This window comes from Periophthalmus magnuspinnatus, chromosome 10 (assembly GCF_009829125.3).
Source record: "Periophthalmus magnuspinnatus isolate fPerMag1 chromosome 10, fPerMag1.2.pri, whole genome shotgun sequence".
NCBI lineage: Eukaryota > Metazoa > Chordata > Actinopteri > Gobiiformes > Gobiidae > Periophthalmus > Periophthalmus magnuspinnatus.
Window position 1 is genome coordinate 32,186,475 of NC_047135.1, and position 18,279 is coordinate 32,204,753.

The following is an 18,279-nucleotide window of genomic DNA, read 5'->3' on the forward strand; positions in this document are numbered from 1 at the left end:
AGAGCACAAGGCATGTATTGAGTTATCTGGAGATTTGGGAGTGACGGGACAGTTTAATCTGGTTTAGGGTTACAAATATTGAGTATCGGTATGCGTCAATGTGGTGCCGATACCACTATAACTGCGCTGTGTCTTATTTGACGCTCTGAGCAGAGAGTTGACCATAAAGAATAGGGTGACCAGGCGTCCTTTTTACCCGGGACAGTCCAAGTTTTGAGCCCTGTGTCCCCTATCCCAGCAGATGTGTCCAAAACCAGTGATTTGTCCCAGTTTTATATAAGAAATGTCCCAGGTGTCCCTACTTTTAACTAATTTGATCATTTGCCAACAGTAAAGAGCGGAATATATTGCCATTTGTTTAGCTAAAATACAGAAAACTGCGCTTGAGCAAAAGGCATAAAAACACACCAACAGAAGTCCCTCATTACTGATGGGACTTTGACGGCTCTTTTATGGGATCTGAATCTTTTGGATCTGTTCATTTCAAAGAGCCATTCAAAAGACCGGCTCTTTTATTATTTATTTATGACAGAAGCCGATGTAAGAACTCATTTTAGCTACAAACTAATCACAGAGAGAAATGAACAAGGCTTAAATGTGTTTAAATGTTTCAAACTGACAGTGGGGTTGTGTTTACCCTTTGGAATTATGCAGAATCGGAATAAAATGTTGCACTACAATAATAATCATTTTTAAATTAACTGTTATTATGATGTCAAATATGTTATGTTTTTGTTTCTGTGCTGATTCTTGTGTTAGTTCAGTGTTAATTAGAATAAAAATGCAGACAAATTAGTAAGAAAAAGATACGGCTCTTTTAAAACATGAGATCCAGATCCAACCGATCACATTAAGGAACCGTTTGAAAGAGCCGACTTCATTACATACTGAGCCACAAGTGAGTTAAGAGTATTACCCACTCTTTTCACAGTTTTATTTATTCCAAATGTCCCAACCCAGGTGTGTCCCAGTTTTGAATAGTGATGGTCACCTTAATAAAGACTCTACAACTGCACATTAAGCTTAAATTGAATCATATACAACTGTCACACATGAAAATATGATGTAAATATTTAGGACTCTTAAGGTTTCTATAGTTCACAGAGGATATGAGCTCAGTGTGTTTACATAGTAGCATGCTAATGTGGCAAAGTGGTGCTGTCGATTCTTTGCTTGTGCATGCACCGTGACTTATGGTAATTGACAAACACATTTGACGACTGAACAAAGCGGGTTCAGAGCTTTTAAAAGAGAATGTCCACATCAGCCATGTGGCCGTGGTAAAAGTAAGATGACACTATGCGAAAAGTGTCTTCTTAGCAGTTTGTCTGGGGCATAGTCTGCCAAGACGAAGTAGTAAATATAAGGTACTTATCTAAATTATACTGGAATATAGTAGAAATTTAAAACAGCCTCTCAAATGAGTATTTCAGTGCAAAGTAGGCTATACTATAAAAATCTCATGAAATGAATTAAATTTACCACTGTATTAGAACCCCTGTAAAAAGTGAGTATTAGTATTTTACTGTACTATAATTGAAGTACATGTACTCGTACTCATTGTGGTAAATGTGGTGCAGGCCTATCTGGCTTTTCGCTCTTGAAGCTGCAGTTTACTAGTACTTCTCTATTTACATCATAGTTTTTGTGTGAGATTTTAATAATAGTGAGTAGAAACTGAGCGTGTGCAATGTGTGGGCGCGTTGTGTGTGATTTACAGGTAAAGAGTTTATATTTTATTATCGCTCCTTTGAAAACAACATGTTATTACCTCATCTGTCCTTGTAAAGCATTTAAAATCAATAATAAATGCAAAAAGTTTACATCTGCCTCTCAGCGTTCTGTATTTCCATGCACTTTCCGCTCTCGTAATAGTAATAAATCAAGCAGCACCCGCTAAACAACTTCATTTGCATTTCCTCCACCCTCTCCACATGTTACGGCAAAAAAAGCCCAGTTTTGCATATTCATTTACTCACAGAAGCAAAATTACGTCTGCACTGCGTCTTCTTTAGTGTTGTGTTTTTGCTCCACTTTTACCGTGTTTAGCTGTTTATCACATGAGCAAACTCTTGATAAATGAGGCCCCAAAAATGTCTTCAGTCGATTACAGCCCTGCTCTCTGTCGTCCCTGATGGAGAGCAGTTTGTCCAGTGCCCCCCCCGTCCCCCACTGTGACAAATATCTCCAGCTCCCAGCCAATCGCTCTGGGTTTTAGCACATTATCTTTACTTTTGCAAAACAGGAGCAGTGCTTTGGAAGTGCTCTACAAGCTTCCTCTCTCAAAGTGCTTGTTTAGTTGCAGTTTTCAATACTTTTGAGCATATACAGTCCTACTAGCGAGCATTTTCCACATTATACATAGAAGCTTTTGATCCAGAACAGCACATCAGACCAAACCTGGGATACAAATGTCCTAGGCCACCTGTCAAAGAACTGCACTTTAGAGAGAGACCCACCAAAGCTTCAATATCCCACTCTCCAACACAAACGCACACCGCAGCACAGCGCCCTCGCCCTTGTTTCCATTACCCACAATGCCAGAGACAAATAGCGCACCGGCTGCACTGTAATGGAAACGCCAAGGCATGGAGAGATTGTCCTCAGTCCTACATGTCACAGCAGGAAAGATCTCTTTAACAGCATCACAGTAAGGACATTGATCTGTATTGTTTGATTGATATCCACTGAGAGGCAATTTCCATATAACATGATACGACCAAACCAGTGAACTGAAGGTGATCTCCAAACTCCATACGGCATGTGATACGACGGATTTCCTCAGTGAAATTTTTCTCAATTGCACAAGGAGGTTATTTTACTCGGTTTAACAGGATGAATCAAAATGCTATCGAAGCTGAACTTATTCACAGCGAAAGGTCAATGACGAATGCAAAGATTAGGGAAGGAAATAGTTATTAGTTTGAGTAATATTTAAAGGTCTGCAGGGCATAGACCAACAGGTGTTTTGAGAAAATGATACCACCATAAGAAAAAGTATGTAGCCTTTAATGTTAAACTAATGAATATGACCTTATTATAAAATCCACCAATTCTTCTGCTGCTCAAGCCGATACCATAAGCTGTACATTCAAGATTCAAGAATGCATATGAATCTTTGCAACCATTTCTTATTTTTCTTATTTGTATTTATTTGTAAAGGGGTGGCACAATTGATGAACATTTAAACATGTAAATATGTAACGATTATAGCCAACGTGGCAAATTTCAACGGCAGGTTGATGTAAAACAGTCAACAGGGCAGGAAAAAGAGAAGAAAGAATCGAACAAAGCAAATGTAACACACAATATACTCACTATACACACAACACACTCACTATAGACACAACACACTTAGTATACACACAATATACTCACTATACACACACAAAACATTCACTATACACACAACACACTCACTATACACCAAGCACAGTCACTATACACATAACACACTCACACAACATTTCATTTGAAGTTAGAAGTTAAAAGTTAAACAAACCTCAATATAAAAGTGTTATTTATTTAAACATTGTGTCATATTTGACCCTCACATTCAGTGTTTTCAGGCTTTAAAAACGCTGCCAGTGTTGAGAGCTCTGTATCAGCTCATTCTCATCCACAGTCGCTACAAAGGTTTTGACACACATGATCAGTCCTTTTTATGATGTTTTAGATAAGTCAGTGATATATGTAGTCAATTGCACTGGCCCATGCCGCTGTGACATGTTTCTGTCTGGAAGAAGCGTAGCACAAACAGCTCGTGATTGCTGCGCATTTGAGCGTGTGTCCCTATCTCCGGCTGCTCGATATCAGCCGACAGGGTTGATGACAATGCCTCTGAAAAATCAATAACAATGTACTAATGGGACACTGTGACTGTGTGGCTGGCGGAGCACTTCCTGTTTTTGTCCTTAGCATAGGACATGAAGCCAGGTAGAAGCATCTGCTGGTGTCAAGGTAAAAAAAAACAAAAAAACATGAAGACATTTTTGCTTTTAAAGGTGAACTATGTAACTTTTTGTGTTCATAGAGATGTGGCATTAATGTTGTCTAACTCCATGGAGATGCTACGAGACATTTCAGACCAAATAATGACTCCTTAGAGCAGTGGTGTGCGTCAGGGCAATCAAGGCAAACAGCGCTTGCCCAATAAAACCTAAAATCATCGCATGTCAAAAGTGAAATTAAATAGTTACAAATTATATCCAAATAATCCCATTTTACCTTCACTTTTGCCTGTTTGACGCATGATTGAATTGACAGAGTCCTTTAGTACACCCTACTGGTCACTTAGCAGACTGCATCGTCCACGCTTCATTAACTCGTGTTGTTATTCTGTGCTACGGAGACCAAGCCGTGCCACGCTCTAAACATGGGATTTTACAACCGGAGAGCGAGGCGGTTGTTTGAGAGGCGCGCACATGCATATTGAGGACCACAGCGGGCTCAAACGGCGCTGAATAAACCCATAATAAACCCGTGGAGGAACTGGACATCTGAGGAGATTTCTAGAGAGTGCACATATATAATAATTTGCAATGTAGTTTGTATAAAAAGCGGCATTATTAAACTGTTACCGACTAAATATTGATGTTTGTCTACCCCAAGTCAACCCGTAAAAGTCACCGCACACTACCGCTAGAGAGACAGAAACAGATGGTAGACCCCCAACAGAAAAGTTACTTATTGCTTCAAAGGCAGTTTTTTTTCCAACATTTAATTTACAAATCTCAATCTTGCTTTCCGTAATCTCTCAGGTGAGAAAACCCAATTAGATGCTAATTAAAGCTTCTCTAGTAAATAGCAGAGTCAAGAATGAATCATCCTCCCCAATCAGCCCCAAAAGATTAAAGGGAGACGTCTGGAGTGCTGTTCACTGATTACTTAAAAGGGCTGTACCTGATTTATTCTGACTTCAAAACGTGAAAAACAGAACTTGCGTGTTTAAAAACTGTTTGCAGCGGTTCAAATGTTTTCATCACTCATCGTATTCCCAGCTTTCTGATAATTTACCGCAATTAATATAAGGACTTTTCACAACTTCCAGAGACCAGAGAGGTGTTTGGCCATCATGATAATGCTGACAACTAGCATAGTAAAAAAAAGAAAAGCTAGCTTGCTACACAAAAACATATCTATCAACAGGTGTGTTAGAGATAAGGCAGTGTTCAACAGGAATCTGACCAGAAGTGAAGAAACGACTTGGATGAGCAGCCAAACGTCTTCACTCCTACAACTTTTTGTCCACTTGATAGATTAAAATTTTACTTTTACTATGGATCATACCTGGACGAATGAGGAATTACAGAGATAACAACTAGCATGCTAAGTTCCTGCACTTCCTGGTTCCTGGAGGATAAAACACTTAAGATGCACTGGTCTTATTTCTACAGTAAGAGATATGTCCATCCATCCATCCATTCATTTTCTTCTGCTTATCTGGAGCCAGGTCGCGGGAGCAGCAGTCTAAGCAGGGACTCCCAGACGTCCCTCACTCCAGACAGCTCCTCCGGTGGGACCCCAAGGCGTTCCCAGGCCAGCAGAGAGACATAGGCCCTCCAGCGTGTCCTGGATCTTCCCCCCGGTGGGATATGTATACGGTATATTTGTAGTTTTGCAGAAAAAAAACAGTTTAAGGATATGGCTGGTGACCTGTGCCATTTTAGATCACACAGCTGGGTCGTCTGGGTCGCCCGCAGGCTTTGATCCCCGGTTGAGTTCTCCCAGTTCTTGCCCTTGCCTGTCAGCGGTGAGGATGTTCTGCTGCCGTCACGAAGCGCTGAGCCATGTTGACATAGCAGTGTTTGGTTAAAAGGATACAAATGCTAAAGGTGTCTGTATTTGCACAACTCAGGGGAGAGACGTCGGGAGTGAATCAATGCAAGAGTCAATGCACTTTCTGTCTGGATTTAAGCTTCATAAAAAAGTTATAGGGTAAGGTTTGGCATTTAAGTTACAGTGAGTTGAGCCACTATCTTAAGTACAATTTTCTTTGTGCTAGTGTGGAGCTAAACTGTTCAGTGATTTTGGGACTTTATGAAATCATTAAAAAAAAACTACAAAGAGAGGACTATTGCTTTTCTTACTTAGGATGAGAACCTAATCTTTAATTACAATGTACATACTGTTAACATACTCAAGAGGGGTATTTGATTTGGGGTATTCATTGCTCGCACAGAACATATTTAAATCACCATGTTACCTTTTATTGTTTTGCTAAATTCACAGAAAACAACGTATTAACATGTTTTATAAGTTTGTTTTTGACTCTCCCTTTGCTCTCTGCACTCCTCCTTCAGACCGCTACAACATTCCTAACATCATGCATTCCGCTAATGAAACTACTGCACATTGAACCAGGTTTGTGAAGCTGTAGTGTTTTGTTTTTTGCCATTCTTTTGTATATTTATGGAGAAGTGTCGTGTGGGATCGTGGGTTGTGGGCTGAGCATTGGACTGAATCTTGTAGTTAACATCTAAATGAGGAAACAACATTAATAATACCCCCCTTTTAAATATTCTACAGTATTTTGTTTATAACTAATGTATCCAGAGGTTACGCATGACACTTATGACGCTTCTGACTGCACTTGATGATGAGAGTTTCACCTGTCATTTTCACAAGAGGCCAGCTGTAGCTACAGAATGTGGAGCGAACTGATAATGCACAAAATCTGACAACTTTTGAAAGTCCAGAGCAACTTCTGTTTTGCGAAGAAGCTGGAGTCCAATCGGCAGAGCGAGAGTGGAGTGCTGACCCCAGACACCTGACATCCTGACCGAGCATGCTGCGCACAAATGAAAGCTTACACTGCCTGTCTCAAACGTCTACAGTAAAAATCTGCTCAGTATCAATAAATAATGTGGTATGAACACAGCAAACCGCACACAGGACGTCTGAGTTCACCAGGCTTAAGTCACTTTCTGTGTTCTGAGGATTCCTGCTGAGGGTCACAAATCACAATACAATACATGTGGCACTTTTGGGACTATGCAGTCAAGTCGAACTAATACACAGCCTAAAGCGTTTCTTCAACTGCCATCTTTTGTGATATTTCCAGGGAATACTTTTTATTGTCTACTTGTTTTCTGTAACCGCACATTTTTTTAAATCTTTGCAGATCTAGGAAAGTTTATTCCAAGAGATAGATCAGTACAAGGCAGGACCTAGTTGTTTGAGCAGAAATGTAGTACTAATTAAGCTCGCTCAGGCTTGCCCATTTGTCCTGGTTCCAACACACATTGCGCTCGTACATATGTCACCATTATTCAGTGCATATTATTATTTGGGCGGCAGTGGCTCAGTGGTTACGACGCTCTTCCATCTAGCACTTTGAACCTCTTTCGTCCACTGCATGCATGCCACAGAGCTTACCATCGCGGAGTAGGGAGTTAATTCATAATTGTAAAGGCGTTTGAGTATATATTATTCACTTATCTCTACCAGAAATCACAATGCTATTCCTTATCGACCAAAAGCAGTTACAAGCAAATTTAAACAAATCCATTTCAAAAACGTGTTGTGGCTTTAAGAATCAAAATCGGAAACAGCTTCTTGCGCAGGAAGTTAATCCTCTTGTGAGTAAGTGCTATAATTAACCCACGCTGAGATGAATCACATTTTTTCATATGATACTACTTTCTGCCAGTATAGAGGAATATTATGGAGACAGCAACAGTCGACACAGCGGGAGGTCTGTGAAATACATGAGGGGCTGTGTTGTTAAGTAATCTCAAAGGAAAATTGAATGACTCACTATATGTTCAAGACTGATTAGCATTTGTCAGGCTTTGTGCTTTGGACCAAGGTTTGGAGAGGCTATTGTAAACTAAAGGTAAGTTGTTTCTAAACCCACCATCCTTGTTTAAAGAGGGATTGTCTCAGTTAAAGTTGTAGTCAGAGCTCCTCCTTGTCCAGATAATCCCTTTGAAACCTTTCCCACCACAGACCAATCCTGGATGAATGAGGGATTGCACAGACTATTTTATAAAACACAAGTATTACTTTACAATCTTTGTTTTGGATATAGGTTTAAAACATCCACTTATCTTGTCCTTTTCCAGGGATTTCCAGTTAACATTCTCTGCTGTATCGCTTTGTGTAAACCAGCTCATCCTCCTCCATAAAAACTTTATTTGACCCTATAAAACAAGCCTGAAAATGCCCTCAACGAAATATAAATGGCCTGCCCTATTCGCCTATTCCTTCACTGGTCAGAAGCCAAAGCACAATTGTTCTCGACTTTTGGAAACCGATCAAGTTGCCGTGAGCTGTATATTCTCAAAGAAGAGCCACAACCATAGGAGACTGAATCTATGCATTGTCCTTCATGAAGCAAGCAGTGGTACAAAACCTACGAAAGCATTTTTACAGCAGGCAGACATGATGGAAGTACCTGAAATTGTACTCAAATAACATGTTAATACAAATTACTTATACCTGTTACAGCAAAATAACATTGCTTAAGTAAAATAGTCAACCAAACACATGCTTATGGGCAAGAGTGGTGCAATTAGTAGAGTGTTCCTCCTCTGATTCGAAGGTTAGCGAGGTTAGCGTTAGGTTAGCGTCCTTGAGCAAGACATTTAACCCTCCTGCATAGAGTGGTGTATGAATGTGTGTGTGTGACTGGTTCCTTGATATAAAGCCTTGAAAGTGGAAAAGCGCGATATAAAAATGTGATAATTTACCTTGCATATGGGTTTTCTTAGAGCCAGATGAATTCGATTTGATCACAATTCATGTAAACCAACTATCTTTATATCGCCTTGAAGAAGAAACGAACGTCTTCTTCTTCTACTTCTTCTTTTGGAAAATTAATACGTGACTGTGATTGGTCAAATTCACCTGCCACTCAGCATTGCATCAAGGTTCAGCAATGGAAGGTGTGAATGTGAATTTTTATCACTATATCGTCCAATTGTTTGAGCATGGACCTGGATTCAAGAGAAAACTTATGTCACAATATGTAAATTTTACCAAAACAGTATATTGTCACAGGAATGAGACCACGATCAATATTTAACACTATATCATCCAGTCCTACTCATGCCATTATAAACTATACTATAACTACACTTCCTGCTCTATCCTCTCTAGACTTTCCACTATATTGACAAATTCCATATAAATAAATAATGTTCATGAATATTTGCTTGTATTTTTCCATCTGAATTCCATTATGTGCCAAGGCCTATGTGCCTCTGTGACCTTCATGCAGTTTTTTATTTTTTTTAACAAACAGAACTAATGCACAGACCCCCGCACTGTAATGGATAATCGATTTAAACATAAATGGATAGAGTGTGTGAAAAAAGCTCAGATTGGATGAAATTAGGCCATGGAGGGTTCACCTGCCGTTACTGGAGTAGACCATTCTGATGGACTTTCCCGGAGGAGTCATGTCAGGCTCTATGTGACTTTTTGAACCTTGACTATGATGGAATTTTTGTCATAATCATTTTCCACATCAAACTAAAGGCTTCTGATAATAGATAATTGTGTGTTGGCCCCAAAACAAGAATATTAGCAAGTGTTTTTCATTTGATTCTCTCAAGATCCCAGTCTGTCCTGTTTTTCTTGTGCTGTTCCTCCCTTCTGTGTCAGGGCCAGGGGCTGGGTGGAGATTCGGGCTCCTCCCATGCACACCTGCCATGCACACCAATCTAATCTAACTAATCAAGCTGCACCTGGGGAGGACAAAGGGACCAAGGACCTGACACCCACCGTACAGCCCCGCTTGGCTCAGTCTCATGATCCCGCTCCCTGGACCCGCTCAGCTCCTCTGCCTCCGACCCAGCTCTCCACAACCGGCACAAACCTCACACCTTCTGACCCAGTTCACCTCGACTGGCACGGGGCTACCTCATCTCTGACCCCGCTGCCCACGACCCGCTCAAAGATTACTGCAAACAACCCCGCTCTCAACTCTCTGATCCATCTACCTTCATTTGCATTATATTCTCTGTAAATAAACTTTTCACCTGAGTTCTGAATCTTTGGTCTCCTTGTCAGTCATTACAACAAATTAATTTCATTTGTTTTCTATATAGTCCTTTTCCTTTGTCTACACCATAGACTGTACATACAAATGGATATAGCTAACCTGCTAGCCGCTACGTTCCAAACAGGAAGTGATCATGCACGCACTTTTGGCTCTAATTCGATTCCCATTAGAAAACAGTATATATCGCTATGACAACCGTGCATATTTTTTGTCACTCTGAAACCTACGGATAGTTAAAAGTATTAGACATGTTTAGTGATGCGACTTTCAGCTCTTTCATGGGATCCGAATCATTTAAAAGAGTCATTCAAAAGAAGCCGATGTGAGAACGCTTAAATGTGTTTAAAATGTTTCAAACTGAGAGTAGGAGTGCGTTTACCCTTTGGAATTATGGAGAATCTAAAAAAAAAAGTTGCACTACAATAATAATCATTTTAAAACTGACTGCTATTATGATGTCAAATATGTTTTTTTGTGCACAAAGCTCTCACTCGTGGTTCAGTGTTAATCAGTATGAAAATGCAGACAAATTAGAAAGAAAAAGAATCGTCTGTTTTGAAAAATGAGATCTGGATGCAACCGTTCACGTTAAGAGCCGCCTCGTTCATAAACGTCATCACTGTAAAATCGTTTTGTTTTTTTTCTATTTCTGCTCCATCGTTAATGTCGTCATGATCAACACAACGACGCACGCACGCTAACATCAACACCTAGGGGCTGTTCTAACCAATTAACCTCCAGCCTTACAGGTGAAACCCAAATAGGCAGTGAATGGGCCCACGGTGAAACGCTGTGAAGATACAGGCCTCTCCACAACAAATGCAGTCTTTTTCACTTTGCGCTAAACCACTATTGAATATCAAAGTGATTTTCAGGCAGCTGCAAGGAAAAGCAATTTGTTTGAGAGTATGAAGATTGATGGCTACAGTTGGCCTTATATAAACAGACGCGCGTACACATCTTACATCGGTACCTCTGTGGCTCTGCAGTTGAGCCTATGCCCGGATCATTAACATGTAATTAAAACCTGAAGCCAGTCAAGTGTAACAAGCCCAAGGATACATAGAGAAAGTAGGGCAAAGATGCACCAAAGGCCAATATGGAGAGCACAGGTGAGGGAGCGCTTAGAGGAGGGATGACTGTTGTAATAATTAAACTGTGGTAACGAATTATGTGAATCAGTGGGATTGCACACAAAACGTAGATCTAAACAGAAAAGAATATTCGCTTTACTCCGGACGTTGCTGTGGGCGCCACCATCGTCATTCAGGTTGTATTATTTTGTAGGGGGCTGACGATCTTGACAAATAAGTTCTACAGGGACAGAGCTGTTTTAAAACCTCCCAGAGAATCAGTGCGGTGTTGATGTGTCACATGAACGTAGAATGTTTTACACAAATCAACCTACTTTAGATCAGATTTTAACGACAAAACTTTTCCCAAATTCTCTATTGAAATGAATGGGATTCGCGCTTAACCGAAAGTGCCACCACAAAGAAAGTGTGGTTTAGTAGCAATTAGACGCAAAAGGGGGCGGGGCGAATAAGGACAATATTTTGGTATGTGATGTTCAGCTATTGTTTTTTCAGCAATAAAAATGAATACATGAGAATCTGCCGCTTGGAGTTTAGCAGTTTTGCACAGGTAAAAGGACCTGTTTCTACTGTTTTAAATGAATAAAAAGTGAATAAAAATGTACATTAAAGGCCCCATATTGCAAAAAAAATGACTCTTGTGAGCTTAAGCCATGTTAGAAGGTTGTTCCCTCCTCAAAAGCATACGTGGAGCTGTGTTTTGTTTCATTCACACGTGTTAGTAACTCTTTATTATTGGTCTTCATCCATCCATCCATGCAAAAATGCTCTGCTACACCTTGTCATGTCACAAAGTGGTAGTTTTCAAGTTAACGGCTCCTTTTACCTTTAATTCAAGAGAGAATCGCAATTTCAGGGCTGAAATCACCCAGATGATTCTAGCGAAGGTGTATGGAGTTTAAAAACACAGTGGAGCACTTCCTGTATTGCCACATGATGACATCACAAGGTGGAACAGAGTGTTTTTTGTTTGAAAGAAGAACTCAGTGAATGAAACAAAACACAACTCCAGGTGTGTTTGTGACGAGGAAACATTATAACAAATCAGAAAATAGCATAATATGGCCCTTAAAGGATCTAGGGATGTCAAAGTTTAATACGAAATTCTAAAGACAAACATGAATTGTTTATATAATTGCTTATATAAATGTAAAAGCATGTATTTATTTTTGGTGATTCAGCCCATGAGTCCAGGTCTATGGCATGAATGGGAATAACAATGGAGTTTAGAAACAAAGGGGCCTGTTGAAGCGAGCTCCCACAGACAGACGCTGGTGTGGGCGCTTGGCTCTGCAGTTATCTAAGACATGCAGCTAATACATTTGTAGCATTCCACAGAGCCACCCACAGCAGCCTCTATGGTCCAGCGGAGACAAGTCGAAGGCTCCCACTCTCACTATAAGTTTAACATTAATGAAGACATATGTTGTTTTCAGTTTTTTAGCAATAAACTATAACATATGTATATCAATTTACATTTACATTTTGTTAAAGTGGACCTATTATGCAAATCTCCTTGTCAGAGCAGTTAAACCATGTTATAGCTGTTTCCCTTCACCATTTTTTCATTATCGCTATAAAGAACAGAGCAGTGGGCGGGGATCAATCATAGGACAATACAGGATGATTAAAACACGCATAAAAATACAACTCAGAGTAAGTTAATGATGAGGAAACACAGTTATATAGATTTTTATATTACCTGAACAAATTATTATTAGGGATGCACTTATGCAGCTTTTTCAGTTCCCAGTGTAGTGTTATCCTTCACATCACTACTGAACGGCTCAGTTTGAATAAAAGTTTAAATATTATGAGGCATTCTAGGCTGTAAATAAAATATCTTATTAGAGGCAATTAAAAGCCCAACCAGGATATCGGCTTAACCTGTATACGCGAGGGTCATTCAATAAATAAGGTGAATTTTTCGGTATAAGGACTTTTAATACAGATTTTTTTTTTTTTTTACTTGTTTTTCAAATGGATTTAATTTCTTTTGCAGATAAAAAAAAAACTAAAACTTTGAGAGTTTTGGCGATTAAGGAGAATGTCAACTGTGTATGGTAAGTAAAACAAAATAAAATAAAATAAAAAAAGTGAGCTTCTATCTGTATTAAAAGTCCTTATACTGAAAAATTCACCTAATTTATTGAATGACCCTCGTATATGCACACGTGGACAAAATTGTTGGTACCCGTCGGTTAATGAAAGAAAAACTCACAATTTATTTTTTTAAGTAATTCTGTTGAAGCGTGGTTGAAAAGCAGTGTCTGACTTTCATTGGTTATATTTCATAGAATTTTTTATTTATTATTACTTTTGTCTGATTCAAGTAATTTCCGTGACCATTGTGAGTTTATCTTTCATTAACCGACACGTACCAAAAATTTTGTCCATGTGTGTAAATGTACATAGCTAACCTGTGAGTGAGCATGGGCGCACTTCTCCATCAACTGGCTCCAATTCACTTTACATAAGAAAACTGTGGCACCCTCGCTTCGTAAATCTTGATTCTGGTATTTTTATTTCACCATTGTGTCCGTACCTCAACATATGAACATTAATAAGAGACAAATCAGCTGCCTTCTTTCCCCGAGGTCACTCTTACTAGCGTTAGCAACAGGTTTGATTGACAGCATTGCTAAGTGCCTGCTCCCTCCTAAACCAGAGGTGCAGGCGGGAAGGGGGCGTTATCTTCCACAGCTTTGCTCCATATTGGCTCTTTCGTTGCTCTGATACTCACGGCCGGACTTCCAAATATGGTATTCGTCTCCAAAGTCACTCGCTGAGCTTCATTTGACTGGAGCCGAACGCTGTGGGTGACGTCAAACTCACTCAGTCCACATCTTTATACAGTCTATGCTCATAATATAAACTGAACCAGGGATCTGCAAATTGGTTAAATGACCCACTCGGGCATTTACGCTGTCTATTTCCATACCATTGTTTGAAGTGCGTGAGAATCGAATCTGAAAAGGTCTCATAACACAAAACAAAACAATGAACAAAACAATGAGGGAGTCCAACACTTCACAGGTGTATGAAGACTGCCACCATTAATGAGCTCGTCTATTTGGAGTTGACAGCACGCACTGCGGACAATACAGAAGCCCAGTGATCCAATACAAACAGAAGCTATTAACACATCCCTGAGCGCTGGCTGGAATGAACGTGAAAGGAAATCTGAAGCAATTAGCGCCCCTGGGCAAATTATGGGTAACAAAATTGCAATTAGACCACTTTATGTGTCAGGATGTGATTTAACGCAGCCATCACCAGCGCAATATGTATTTTTGTACAAGATGGCTTTAAGTAATTACTTCATTGTGTTGTCAAATGCAGGAAGCCTAAAGATGAAGCGTCTTCCTCCTCCCACTACCACACATTTTTATAGACAAGTCACAGATGGTTGAATTTCACTCAATATGCTGCTTAAAATATCAGCTTATTTATCTCAAGTGGTCAGGCATTATGGACAGGGCTGATATATAATCAAACACATGGCAAACACATGGGAAGTAGGCTATAAATGATCCAGTGCTTCTGTTCAATATGTCAGAAGACTAATCACATTCAGAAACATAAGATAAGATAAGATAAGATCTGCCTTTATTAGTCCCACAGTGGGGAAATTCCAATATTGCACCGCACAGTTAAAGAACAGAAGGAAAATGGTACATGCAATAAAACAAGATAATAGATAAATAGCTTAAAATAAAAAAAAAGATAAAAAAAAATAAATAGACTTTAAAAAAATAAACTAAAAATAGACTCTAATGAAAACGTTTGCAATCACATTCATGGACAGACTTAAACCATCATCATCATCATCATCTTTCTCACCATTTTGTCTTTAAATGTTTAAATTAGTTAACAGCTGTGGTGGAATGTAAGTAAGTTAAATTAAAGTCGTAAAGTACTGTACCTAAGTCAGTTTTACAGTGGATACTTTTTTACTTTTACTTCACTACATTTGAGAGCAGTATCTGTACTTTCTACTCCACTACATTTTTGAACAGGACTGAAAAGTAAAAGTATTTTTTTTTAATTATTGTCACGTTCAGATTTGACCAAACAAAAATATACAAATAACAGCCATAAAAAGTGACTGATTTAGTTGTTTCTATTGAACAAGCTTCAGCACAAATCTGCATCAATATCAGTGCATTTGAAGCTTAATCAGATCTTAAATCTCTGCAAAATACACCTTTTTTTTGCTCCAATATCTGTACTTTCACTTAAGTAACGGAACTGAGTACTTCTTCCACCACTGGTTAACAAAGAAAATCCAAAGAAATACTTATACCTCAGCTGTAGTAATGAAATACCTGATTTACCTGGTTATTTGCGGCGCCTTAGCTCATGTGAGTGGGCGGGTACCTTATATCTCCACCCATCTGCCATAATCCTGTCTGTCATGGACCAGTTTAAAGGATAGAGGAGTCGGCCATGACTTTTATTGGAGAGGCGTCTAATCCAGCTGTCAGTCAATGCCAGACAGACCATTATAGAGCCGAGCGTCTGCGCTTGTCCAGACATTTTCTCCAGGACCGCATTCACCCTCAAGGTTGGACAGTCTTTCTTTTCAATCATTCTTCCTCTACCGCCCCACCTGTATCCTCTCCCCTCTCCTGTGATGATTTAATACCAGCTGCCTCTCTCCTTTCAGAATCCCCTCTCTCTCCTTCCTTGATGAGGTCAGGGAGCACCAGACAACAAACAGCCACTGCGGGTCATTCATAGTGATCTCATTACACAGGGCTGCGGGGGAAATGTCTTAACCAATTTCACAACTATCCTTCCTTAACTTCACCCCTCCCATAATACGTCAGGGTCAAGTAAGCAATTAAAGGGGCCAGAAGCATGCTGGAGAGAACAGAAAAAGCAAGCATAGACTTTTCCCAATTAGGCTTCTAAGGACAGCGCAAATGCTAATTGTTTTACCCAGACAAATGCGCTCAACTGTAACGAATAGAATTAACCCCTGAAATATTGTTTGAATTTGCAACAATAATGGACAATGCTTTTAAATCGATAGAGGAGTGTTTAAAATGAAAAGCCAGAGACCAAATAAATGATTGGGCTTAGTGTTTAACTTCGGCGGAGCGTTTGCACTGCTGCCTTCATTAAATAAGTCTCACTAATGGGTTCAAAGCTGTCACAGGCCGACTCTACAGTGTGGAGTCTAGAAGTCACTCATGTTGCCATCGCAAACAAGGCAGAGAAATCCATTAGGGCCATTACCTTAACACATGTAAATAGCTCTGCCTAGTTAAACAGCCTGTGGCTACTTTACCCTGTCTCATCAGCAATCTCTATGTATACAGGATTAGTGCTGTGTGGCCCGATATATTCAAACCAAGTGCTGGACCCTGCCAGGCATTACAACAGCATTGTATCGACTGGAGATTTACAAATAAAACTGTTTATTGAGCATATAATAGATTTTACCACCATCAGACGTCCAACTTCATATTCTTTATATTCTTTAGAGCCTTTCGGTGAGATTTTGGCATATTCCAGCCCATCACATTGTATAACACATGTAGAGTTGTAGAGCTTACCGTATGTTGTGGGACTTGCGTTTGATCTCATTCCAGCACAGGTTCATGTCTCCGGATGGGTGAGGACCGCCTCCTCTTAGTCTCCTGCTCTCGGTAGCCTCCTCCTGGCCCTCACCGTCCACTGTGGACTGGCAAGGCACACAGTGGCATCCCGGCCACGAGGGCCGCCCCGTAGCTGTGGGAACATAGACACATTAGACATACAGAGCATGATCTGTGTAATGGTCAGTCACACATTACTGTAGCGATCTGGAAATCTGCATAAGGAAACATCAAAATGTCATAGTATGTACACACTCTGACAATACACTCTGATGCTGCTGTCGGCACAGAGACAAAAGTGCATTTAGAGGGCCCATATTATGCTGTTTTCTGATCTATGGAACTGCCAGTCTCTACTAAACAAAAAGTAAAAGGAGCTGCTGTCAACATGAAAATATCACATGGTGGAACACAGCATTTTGACCTTTGGAGATGTCACTCAAACATGTGTAAATGAAACAAAACACAACTCCAGGTATGTTTTTGATGAGGATACAACATCATACCATGGCCTAAAACTCACAAGAATCCATTTTGTGTAATATAGGACCTTTAAGAGCTGTCAAATACAACCTTATCAACAGCACAAGATGTGTCATTCCTCATCAAAAACAGAAGTACAAATATCACCCTTGTACATTCTAGTCTTTATTAAAGTGAAGCCCAAAACAGACTGCCACATCAGCCAAACAACACAGTCAGTCAATAAATCATGAACAGCAGAGCTAAATAATAAATAAGGCGCCTTGTTTGAGAGATAGGAGACCTCACATCTGACAGAGAACACATTTGATCCTATTATTCTGAATCATTCAATCAGAGCAGACACAAAGTTGGGGTTTTGGTGTGTCAAAAGTCAAAAAGTATGTAGGCTGTAGCTGAGACGCAATCCTCCCATGAACCTGGAGAGAAAATATCAGGCTGAAAGAACGCACATGTAAAACAACCTCACAGATGGCTGGGGGCAGAGCGAGCATTTCCAGGTTGGGTCTGAATCTAGTCTGTGGGGAACCTGGCCAATGTGGTCCGAAGCAGGAGGTAGACAAAAATAATACATATTTACAAAAATTTACTGCTCAACTTAATCAAACGCAACAGAAATGAACAGAAACTTAAGTAAAACCCCAGATGTACCTGGCTACTCTGATGTTCTCCCCGTTGAACGAAAACCTAAGCCTCAGTCCCTTTGACGAGTGTCGGAAATAAAACTATAAACACTTAAATATAGAAACCAAAATACACAAAGGCATTGAAATAAAACAAAAAAAATAAAGAACTTAAACTAGTTCTCCTCTCCACATGGTCCGGCCCGTGACCTCACCCCCCGAGGCTTTCAAAATGGCCGACATTGGACACGCCCCTTTGTCTAGACCACATGTGTCAAACCCAAGGCCCGTGGGCCAAATGTGGCCCTCCACATCATTTTATGTGGCCCTTGAGATGGTAAATTAAAAGGTATTATGGTCTTAAAATGTCATTTTATTAGGAGATATGCAGTTAGACTGACATATTTTTTTACATCTAGAAAAATGCATATGCAGTATTTGTAATTTGAATAAATAATAAATAC

General features: G+C 39.8%; 1 protein-coding gene across 3 annotated transcripts in view; it reads right to left on the minus strand.

The window, feature by feature from the left end:
* drp2 (dystrophin related protein 2) overlaps nt 1–18,279 on the minus strand; it is a 103,469-nt gene that overhangs the window by 55,302 nt on the left and 29,888 nt on the right. For 2 of the 3 annotated variants that reach the window (XM_055224747.1, XM_033974653.2), the window contains exon 1: nt 16,668–16,785. In XM_055224747.1, the coding sequence (XP_055080722.1) occupies nt 16,668–16,714 (47 nt within the window). In that variant the 5' untranslated portion in view covers nt 16,715–16,785. Of the gene's footprint in view, nt 1–16,667; nt 16,843–18,279 lie in introns of those variants that run through there. The other variant, XM_055224748.1, reaches the window with a different exon arrangement.